Consider the following 11,216-nt stretch of genomic DNA (forward strand, 5'->3'; position numbering starts at 1 on the left):
AATTGTGAAATAAAAGGAAAAGTAGTAAATAATAGAAACAATGAAATAAAACCTTTTCTCTTTAGCCATTCAAATAATTTGATGCATTTATAAATGCATCCGATGCCTCTAGTGCGTTCTGGTCTTCATGAATCCCTTCTGTGGATGTTACAGTGTGTCTCACGAGTTTGCTGCGCTGGCTTTATTTCAGCTCCTTGGACAGCCGTTGGATCAGAGTGCTACACTTCCTTTTGAGAGGGATGGATCGAGCCAGTGGGAACTTGCTGCACACACACTGTCTCACTCTCACACACAAAGGAGTCGTGAAACATGAGCCAAGCTCCCTTACTGCCTCTCTCTCTCTCTCTCTCTCTCTCATCTAGCACCACATAAGTGTCCAGGCTATGCCCTTGGCGTAATAGGGCCTAATGCCTGTGCTTGTCACTGTAGCATGGCTGGTATTGAGTGTTAGGACATTTCTGAAGCTGTGCGTGTGCACGTTCTCTGGAGTCTCACTAGTAGCTGCACAGCTTTGACGTTTACCCCAGGTAAAGAGCGGGATGCTATTATTTACCCCCATCTGCCCTCCCTCCTTTCTCCGTCTCCCTCCATCCACCTGCTGTGCCCAAACTTTAAAGTTTGAAGAGGTATTTGTCACCTCTATCTAAACTTAAACTAGAGAGATTACTTTTGTCTCATCTCTTTCTTTCCCTTTCTCCAACTCGATCTATCTTCATCTCCGTGTCTCCATTCTGCTTTCTCACTTCATTTTTCTACCTTGGAGTGGTGGAGAGTTTGCCTAATGAAGTGGCTGATGGGAGTATATTACAGGGAGACAGAGTGGAGCGGTCGCCTACTCTAAAATCCATTAACCTTACAGTTTCAATCAGCATGCAGACAAGTCTGAGCCACGAGTCAAAAAGGAGCGTATTAGCTTAAGAGTTACACTATTGTGCCTTCCACTTGTTCTGTTTAATATTTTACCCACATTTTTGTCTGAAAACAAAAATGGTGATTTCTGTCTGTATAATTGTAGCGCTGTCATCATCATATAGTGCAACGCAAACTCGCTCCTATTTTACCCAATATATTGTTTAAAATTTGCCTCACCCAGGAAGATACTGTCTCTAGATACTGTACACAAATCCAAAACACAGCACAAAAATCTAGACCCAGTGCCCAGGCAGTCTCAGTGAGCTCCTTCAGTGCATCCTTTTCCTGCATCCATTACCAGGTATTTATATGTTTTTAGCACCGAGAACGTTTTCCAGGAATCCAGTATCAGAGACATTTAGAGACAAACTATGTTTCCCTTGAAAATGCAGAAGTTGTCTAAACCAGTGCTTCCCAGACATTTTGGCTTGAGATCTTTTGAAATGAAAGCTATTTGTGAGTCCCATCGAAGATAACTTCCACGAGGGACCAGATCAAACTAAGTGATTCTTGTTTGAAAGAATTTTTAAAGGACCGAAAATTATCCAGTCAGTTGCTATAGATAATAAAGCAAACTCTATTGAAAGTTTGACATTGGAGAATATGTTATTTATTTGCTCAGAAGTAATTTTACTAGTATTTGTGCGGATCCCGATCCCAGGTTGAGAATCACTAAATCATAAGCACCTCCGAGGGCTCCAGAGAGGCTCCAGTATTGTTTTACATACCAATAGAGTATTATTTATTTGACAAACAAGAATACTAATATACTTATTCTGGGCTTCTTTCACAGGAAAAGTTTGATTTTGAATGCTGGAGTGAGTGCGTCTGTTTCATTTAGACTTTTAATAAACGTTTAAATGATGTCCTGTGTGACACAAGAATGACAGTTTGCAAAGGAAAGCTGGGTCGCTCTCACTGCGCTATCACTTGTTGTTGATAATGTGTTAAACCCTTTACACATTATCACACGACAACTTTTATCAGAAATTGGTTTGTGTGTCGGAGTATGCACATATTAGACTGGCAATGTTCAGAATTAGTTTGGAAATGTGACTGCCTACTTTAAAGCAAAAGAAAGGCAAATCCAAAACCACATATCTGGACAATAAAGAAAAGGGCTACCTCCATTTTGGAAGAACAGGTTGTCTTTTCAGTTCTCTGCAACTTCTGATTCAACCAAAGTGGAAAAAAGTGCAGTGTTATTGATGATACTGTCAGTGTCCAGGATTCAAGCAGATTAACTAGAGATGAAAAAAAAAAAAGATGAATAAATAAATTAAGCCTCCCTGGTCCTGATAATGCAAATGAAATTCACAGGTTAGAACGGCTGCAGGTGCCCACAATTAGAGGTAATTTGTGCCGATTTTAATGATCCATAATTTAGCTGCCTTTCCAAACGCTTGGTCATACGGGATAAGTGTGTTTGTGTGTTCAGAAATAGAGGCCAGGAAAACAAAAGGCTGGGAAATGAAGGAAGGAGGAGAATCTTCCACAAGACACCCTAATGCACAGACAGACAGGACCCCGATCGACACACACTTCAACACACTCGTATCTAGTTTATAAATATAAATATAAATATATTTATTGTCAATTCAAATCCCTGTTTGTAAGTACCAGCAGGAAATAAATTATATCTTTTAAATACACGCTCATAAGCACACACACATTTTCTCTTTGCAGATATTTGTTGAAGCAGGATTTTTTTTTTCCGCTACCACCTCTCTGACACTCTCTTTCTGGCTGTTAGAGGTAAATTGCAGTGTACTGATGTATAAAAGCTTCCATGTAAACCGTAGCATCCTTTTAGTATCACTGTTAATTTGTCATATTTGTTCTGCTGGTAATTAGCAGGTGATACGTCCCAATTTTGTGTGTATTTTTACAACCCACCTAACCTGTTTACATATTAATGGAATCTTTTATAATTCATTGTTCACGACACCATTCAGCAAAAGAGCTTTTAACCAAAAAAAATCATCAGAACATCAATATTATGACCCCTATAATGACACCCATTTTCTTTTTGCAATAATAGTGCAATATGTTTCAGTTTATTATGTGATGACTTTCTGATACTTTTTGTTGCAGTTTTCAGATAAAAGGTGGTTTCAATATTCTTTCATTCAGTTAGATAATTAGACAGACAGTTTTTGCTAGTGTTAATGTGCATGTAAGTATATACGTGTGTATTAAGATTCCAGAGTGGTCTTCCTTCACACCACAATTTTGCAGTCAGATCTTGTTTCAGACTTTTGTAAATGTCTAAATTGCTTTTTTCAGACTTCAATTGTGTGTTAGGGTCTGCATGTGCATCTCTGCTTGTTCACTTTGTCAGATGCACCCACGTTGCACAGTACATAATGGTGGAAGGCTCTGAATGGGAGCGACGGGGTTCGTTTGTCATCTAATCTTGTAAACGAGCTGATGGCCGTCCATTCGGGCCCCTAATGAGATTACATATGCATTGCGGGTCCCCCACAGGTCATCGTCACCGAGGCCATTCAAAGGCAATTATTGTTTTAAATGTTCCTCTCGTTGCCATATCAAAGTGACTCTGCACGCTTCACTGAGGGAAGAAGCTTTGAGGCAGACTGAGGGCGTTATTTTTCCTCTCCAGTTGGTGCCTAAATGTTTTTACACTCCTACTGTTTTACCTTCCTCAGGCGGCTGAGGTGCTCTGTTCCGTGTGTGTGAATGAAAGCGTGTATGTGATTTTGTCTTTGGGGTGAAAGGCGTCGGTAGGAGTGTGGGCAGTACATGAGAGAATCTGATTCTAGAATCTAGTGTACACAAATACACTTGCATACATTTCAGTTTTATGCTTTTGTTGCTAAAATACAAAATTACTTCTGACGGGTTGTATACCCATTGGTCTAGACAATGAAACAATATATTATCTGTCTTTTCTTAGCTTCTATTTTTTTCTGCCTCATCAGATATATACTGTAGTTTTTAATGTATTTATGCTGTTGCTACTGAAATGAAGAAACCATAATTTCAAGGTTTAAAGGATTCTTCTCTGTTCTCTCCTGTGGGTTTGTGTCTGTGTGTATGTGTATTTGTCAGTGAGCCTGTTTTGGTAGATCAGTGGGAAGTGGTAGTCCGCTGGGATAGCCCTGTTTCTTTGTTCTCCTGCTGACAATGGAGGACTCACAGTCAGTCTAAAGGGAGAAATTATGTCCCAGAGCAGTCTGGGAGAAAAAGAGATACTCACACACACACACACACACACACACACACACACACACACACACACACACACACACACACACACACACACACACACACACACACACACACACACACTACTTCTCACATGCTACTCATGTGGGGCATGACCTCAATAAGAGCTACTGTTGTATTTGCAAAGCCCTCAACACCATGTGCCGACCACTTTTAAAAGCTGTAACAGTTAGGCCTAAGGTTCAAATAAAAGATCAGTTCAGCTGAGTTGAACAGAGTTGTTCTTCATGTATTTCATTCTGTACACAGTGCTGTTAATGGACAAGTGTGTTAATGTTTCCAAATGAACAGCATTGCAGCATTTATACATTTCTTGCATTTTCTTAAATGAAAACAGAAATGGCAACAGAATGTTTTGTTCACATAGTTGTATGTAGTATAAAGTCTGGATGGTGTTAAAGTTATTTAATAGATTTTCAGTTACTATTTCTCCTAACCCAATTAATTTTTCTCTGTCACAACAGGTAAGGAGGAGCCTACCACCTATACCTGCACTACATGTAAGCAGTCATATGGCAGCGCCTGGTTCTTGCTGCAGCATGCTCAGAACACCCATGGCTTCCGTATCTACCTGGAAAGTGAACATGGCAGTCCTCTCATCCCACGAATGGGTGGGCCTTCCTCCCTTGGTGGAGGTGCAGACTGCCCCTCTCAGCCTCCCCTTCACGGTCTCCATCTGCCTCCCGATGCGAGCCCCTTCAACCTCCTCCGCATCCCTGGCTCTGGCTCAGGTGGAAGGGACAGTATTGGAACAGTAGGTGGTGTTGGCATTGGTGGCGCTCCTGGTGGGGGCCATCATCAACGATTCCCTCCGACACCACCCCTTTTCAGCCCTCCTCCAAGGAACCACCTGGACCCCCACCACCTGAGCCCAGAGGAGCTGGCGCTGGCAGCCCACCACCCGAGTGCCTTTGACAGGGTGCTGCGCCTCAATCCTCCTCTGCCTCTGGACCCCCCTCCGACAATGGACTTCTCAAGGCGGCTACGGGAACTGGCGGGCAACACCTCAGGGTCCACTCCCCCACTATCCCCCAGCCGGCCCAGTCCCATGCAACGCTTACTCCAGCCATTCCAGGCAGGAGGAGGAAGTGGAGGTACGGGAGGTGCAGGGGGCAGCAAACCTCCATATCTTGCTACTCCACCGCCTCTTCCAGGCTCCATGCAGTCACCTGTGGGCTCTCAGACCACTCCTACTACACCTCTCCCCTCAGCAGGGGCAACCCCCTCCTCCACCAACCAGCTGAAATCAAAGTGTTGTGAGTTTTGCGGCAAGTCCTTCAAGTTCCAGAGTAATCTAATAGTGCACCGGCGCAGCCACACAGGAGAGAAGCCGTACAAATGCCACTTATGTGATCATGCTTGTACGCAGGCTAGCAAACTGAAACGCCACATGAAGACACACATGCACAAATCCTCCTCGCCAAATACAGGCAAGTCAGAAGATGGGCTCTCAACAGCCTCATCTCCAGAGCCTGGCACGAGCGAACACCTGGGCAGTGCAAGCAATGCCCTTAAGTCAGTTGTGGCCAAGCTGAAAAGTGAGAATAACCGCATGCTACGTGAAAATGGGGAGGAGGAGGAGGAGGAAGAAGAAGAGGAGGAAGAAGAGGAAGAGGAGGAGGAAGAAGAAGAGGAGGAGGAAGAGGAGGTAGAGGAGGAAGAGCAGCAGAATGGGGAGAGGGTAGCAAGAAGAACCAACAGCTATCATTTCGCCTTGAACCTTGAAGCAGCACGTCAGCATGAAAATAATGGTGTAATCGGAAGTCGACTGGGAGGAGTGGCTGATGAGGGGTCCATCCCTCGCTCACTGCCTGAGGTGATGCAGGGGATGGGTCTGGCCGCTAGCATGCAACACTTCAGTGAAGCACTCAGTGCACACAAACGAAATGCCATGGCCCAAGAGAACCACCTGCACCACCATCTCAACCGAGACCATCACCACAATCGTGAGATGTGTGATGGAGACTCTGTACTGGAAACAGATCGTGGAGAGGAGGGCTCTGTTTCGACAGTTAACGGGCGAGGAGCGTCCCCCAATGAATCTGCCTCCGTTGGCCTTTCCAAGAAACTGCTTCTGGGTAGCCCCAGTCCACTCAGCCCTTTCTCTAAACGTATCAAGCTGGAAAAGGAGTTTGACCTACCCACTCCCACAATCCCTAACACGGAAAACGTGTACTCCCAGTGGCTGGCTGGCTATGCCGCCTCCCGACAACTCAAGGACCCTTTTCTGAACTTTGGGGATTCCAGACAATCGCCCTTTGCATCTTCATCTGAGCATTCTTCAGAGAATGGCAGTCTGCGTTTCTCGACTCCTCCGGGGGAACTGGATGGCGGGATGTCGGGCCGTAGTGGTACAGGCAGTGGAGGCAGCACACCACACCTCGGGGGTCCTGGGCGGCCCGGTTCCAAGGACGGCCGCAGGAGTGATACTTGTGAGTATTGTGGCAAAGTGTTCAAGAACTGCAGTAACCTGACAGTGCACCGGCGCAGCCACACAGGCGAGAGACCGTACAAGTGTGAGCTGTGCAATTATGCGTGTGCCCAGAGCTCCAAACTTACACGCCACATGAAGACCCACGGTCAGGTGGGCAAAGACGTGTTCAAGTGTGAAATTTGTAAGATGCCCTTCAGTGTCTACAGCACCTTGGAGAAACACATGAAAAAATGGCACAGTGACCGTCCTTTGAGTACCGAAATAAAGTCAGAGTAGAAGGCCGAACAATTGGACCTTTTCCCCGCAACTATGTCCGCCATCAGCCCCCTGTTTAGTCCCAGCCCCCTGTAGATTTGCCCCAATCCCAACAATCCACTTTTGCCAGTCTGGTGGAAGCTCAAGACCATGTGCTCTGCACCAGCACACCCCGTTTCCATTACCCATTGAATGCATGATCTGTATCGGGGCAATACTCTTGCATTGACGCAAAACTTCGAGCCTTTCTCTTGTGCAATAATTTACATGTTGTGTACTATTTTATTTTTTGAGTTTTCCTTTTCCATTTTTAAGAATTAGTCAGCATGCATAGTATGTTTTTGCTAATCAAAGAAAAAAAAAGAAAATAACTTGTCCCTGGTTGGTTAGTTGTTGAGTAAATGTGTTGCTGTTTTTCTCTTGTTCAGTTTTTTTCTTTTTATTCTTCAAAAAGAGAAAAGACAAGAAAGATATGTCCATGCTGCATACATTCTGTAACACATATCATGTACAGTTTTGTTTTGTAACATGGAAAGTGAACAGTCTTTGACTTGACCCTCTTCTTACAACCCTGCAAATGCACTTATCCTGATCTTTCTAAAAGATACCATGTTCACACAGGGTTTAAAAAAATCCATGGCCAAAATCCATTGGCTTGATGACTAAACTGAAAGTGACAACAGTCTTTAAATTTCCCTCAAAAAGACAAGGGTGTGCTAAGGATTCAATTTGTACTATCATTTGGTAGAATAAGAAAGAGTGCCTTTGATATCTCTAGACTGCATAGGCCATAATCTTATCTGGTATAAGTTTGGGGTCACACTAGATCAAGCTAGGCTCAAGCCACCCAGGAAAGGTCCTTGCATCAAGCACCTGACTGCTCAAATGGACTGTGACAACTCATGATGAAAGATCAGAAGGTTCTCGTTAATCATCCTTTAGCTACCTATTAAATGTTCAATAGGCTATCTTTAATATGTGGATTTCATGGCAAGCATGGTACAAGCAGTATTGTGTATATCTGAATTATTTGTAGTTTTGTTTCTGGTAAGGAGGTACTTTTGAGATAAAGGTAATCTGTAATGTACAATCCTGAACTTGAGGGATTCGGCGCATGGCTGAGAAGTGTCATGTACCATCTGCGTTAGCACAAACCTACAACGCTGCTTCAAAATGTCAGTGTGTGGAACAATGCATAAAGTAATATATGAGCTCCAAGTGAGGCTAACTTTATTTGAGAGCATTGAAATAACTACAAGCTAGACAGACAGAAAGCTACACAGAACTGGAAGCTACGTACATAATACGGGGATCAGAGGCAATGTCTTTCACTTTACATTTCTAGAATCAAAACAGGGTCATTAACTATGAATTGCAGAAAAAATGAACGAATTGCAAAAAATATATCTGTAATCTAGGGCTCTTGAAAAAAGTAAAATGTGATAATTTTAATCAGTATGCGTAGGCAGGGCACCTTTTTTGTTTACTGTTGCTTTTTAACCCAAAAGGGATATTTCTGTTCCTTCAGTTTCATTCAAGCTGTTCATAGTATAGCACTCATCACTCTGCCTGAGAGTACCAACCGACATCTCTCTTGCATTGTCCCACACTGATGCAATGTTGGTACATGGCTTGAGTCTAAAAGCTAAATCGTCATAAATCGGACATGAAGTGCACTGTTTCTATTTTCCCATTTTATAAGTTTACGCTGAAGGGGAAAACCTGATTGAAATGCTGTCAGATAACGAGGGTCAGCAGTAAAAGATGAGACACATAATCTGTTGCCAGCAACTCCAGCCTCTTGACCCTTGACCTTTGTACCCTTGCCATTTCACCTTTGACCATTTGTCAATTTGTTACCCCTAGAAAACCCAGCACTTAGCCTGGGCTGAAAATTTACACTTGTCAGCAAGGTCTGTAAATTAAAAGATTTGCTGTGAGTGATAAGTAACCAATGCTCCTACATGGTTGCAAACGGGATGCAGTTCTCATTTCCACTATTCACAATGACACATTGTTAATTTTTTAAATTTTTAAGGAGCTATATTTTATCCTTGTTGTCATCTACATCTGAATAATCTATAGACCTTGCTGGCTAGACAACAGACACTCAAATCTTGTTGCTCACACTGCGAGAATCTGTTTTTGTATAAAACCTTCCTTTAATTATAGATATGAAAATAAAAGTTTTTTGCAAATAACACTTCACTATCTTTTAGGGGAAACTGTAATTTAAGTTTTGTTGTCGTTTCTCTTTTCCTCAGCGTCTTGGTGGTGTTGAAGACTCCGATCACAGTATATATGAAATGATACAAAAAAAGAAGAAAAACAAACAAAAAAAAACTCTGTGATGGTTTTGTATTTTATTTTGCCTTGGCTCTTCACAACTCTTCAGGTTGACATACAATTTGCATTGGGGAAAGGATTAAGATTATATATGGATATATAATAAAGAACTTAAAATATAGGAAAATGCACACTCATGTCGATTCCTATGCTTAAACACATTTATGGTCTACTTTTTCTGTATTTCTAGAATTGTATTTGAATTCAATGTTCACTTAGAGTAGGCACTATAGTATTTATATTGAGGCTCGTATTTTTAACTGTTGCTTGTTCTCTCTAAAGGTATTTACCATACCTTTTTTTGGTAGTGGAAAAAAAATCCCAAGCTGCCACGGTATATTTTTTTAATTTGGCAGGATAATATAGTGCGAATTATTTGTATGTTTAAAGAAATAAAAGGAAAAAAAAAACCCATAAAAAAGCAGCTAAAGTATGTGGCATTGGGAGGCGTCGCAGGCCATCAGATGGCCGCTGCTCTGTTTCCTGTCCACAGAGGTGGTTGTACATATCTTCTTTGATTTTTGGTTCGGACCTCCTCCCCCCCCCCCCATTGCCCTCCTCCTCCTCACCCCGCCTTCCCCCGCTGCCATTCTTGTATGCAGTAATGCAAGCTGACGTCGGCCTGTTCTGTTGTGTGCTTCTGTCTCTCTCACCCCTCCCACCTGACAACATTCCAACATCAAGGAGAGGAAAAAAAACAAAAGAAAAAAAAACCTTCATATGCAGTACACGGATTACGAAAAAAAAGCGTCAAAATAAATACATTTAAAAAAGAAAATAAATGTTTTGCAGTTTTTTTTTCATTGCCAAATACTAAATGGTGCTTTATATTTAGATTGGGTATCCTTTCATATGCAAAGCATATTTAAAAATGACCCGAGGGATGTGGAGAAGCCTGCTTGAGTTGAGACTTTTTTGTAAATGGCAATGCGGAATATTTTGTTATCAGCCTTTTCTATTCCTGTTCTGAGAGCTGTTTGTTGTAACTTGAACTTGAACTTTATCTTTTACTATGGGAGTTACTATTTATTATTACCTATATGCTCTGTTCAAAACGGAGACATGGAATGGATTCTTATTTTTGGTTTCTTTTTATTTTATTTCATATTTTTTGGTTATGATATGATTTTAATTTTGTTTTTCTTTTGTAATGGTGGCCGATGGTCATTGGACAAACCAAGCTCGTTAATTTCTGTTGTACTTGTTTGGGGTCTCTGTTCAGTTGTATTGGGAAAACCACTGTCTGTGTTTTCTGGCAGATGTCTGCATAATCCTGTTCACACACCCATTTTGTCCCTTTATCGAAAAACAATTAATAAAAAAAAAAATGAAAGTATAATGGCACTTGTCGCTTGTCTCCAATATGTGTGTCAACGTATCTGAAATGTGCATCCATGAGTATGTGTGTATGTAATTACAAGGTATACAACAGCTTCCAATCGACTGCTGTAGACATCACTGTCTTACAATCATTGTTATCTAATTTGCTACACATTTCTTATGAAAATATCTATTTCTAATAAATGACTTTATATGGAAGAGTTTTCAAAAGTTTACACATGCCATTCGAAGTTGTCCCGATATGGTTTATGTGTGTCTGTTGGTGTGAGTGTGATGGGTGCCACTGGTGACCTGTGCAGGGCGTTTCCTTAAAATGTTATTCTAATGAGGCCTTACACTGTTGCCTGAACCCAGTGAACTCAGCCTTGTAGGCTGGGTGAGGTTGCCATCCCCAACCTCACCCAGCCTTTGGCCTTGGGACTATATGTACTTCATGACTTCGTGAGTGTGTGTGTGTGTGTGTGTGTGTGTGTGTGTGTGTGTGTGTGTGTGTGTGTGTGTGTGTGTGTGTGTGTGTCAGGGTGGAAGAACTCCTGACACCAATGTGTCTGCATGCAGGGGCCATCCTATCTGTTGGTCAAGACAGCCCAGCTGCATTTAGTGCATGCGTATGTGTGTGTGTGTACGTTTATCACACCACTATCTCAGAGCACATGTGTACTCTGCATGTCACTCCTCA

General features: G+C 42.3%; 1 protein-coding gene across 2 annotated transcripts in view; it reads left to right on the forward strand.

Annotated features, from left to right (window-relative positions):
- The window catches only part of bcl11aa (BCL11 transcription factor A a), a 54,866-nt gene extending 44,326 nt beyond the window's left edge, over nt 1-10,540 (forward strand). For both annotated transcript variants that reach the window (XM_069174750.1, XM_069174751.1), the window contains exon 3: nt 4,626-10,540. In XM_069174750.1, coding sequence (XP_069030851.1) covers nt 4,626-6,871 — 2,246 coding nt within the window. In that variant the 3' untranslated portion in view covers nt 6,872-10,540. The remainder of the gene's footprint in view (nt 1-4,625) is intronic.
- Nucleotides 10,541-11,216: the final 676 nt, after the last annotated feature.

This window comes from Embiotoca jacksoni, unplaced genomic scaffold, assembly GCF_022577435.1.
Source record: "Embiotoca jacksoni isolate LCO1_2020_lvr unplaced genomic scaffold, fEmbJac1.0.p SCAF_61, whole genome shotgun sequence".
In the NCBI taxonomy this organism is placed as follows: domain Eukaryota; kingdom Metazoa; phylum Chordata; class Actinopteri; family Embiotocidae; genus Embiotoca; species Embiotoca jacksoni.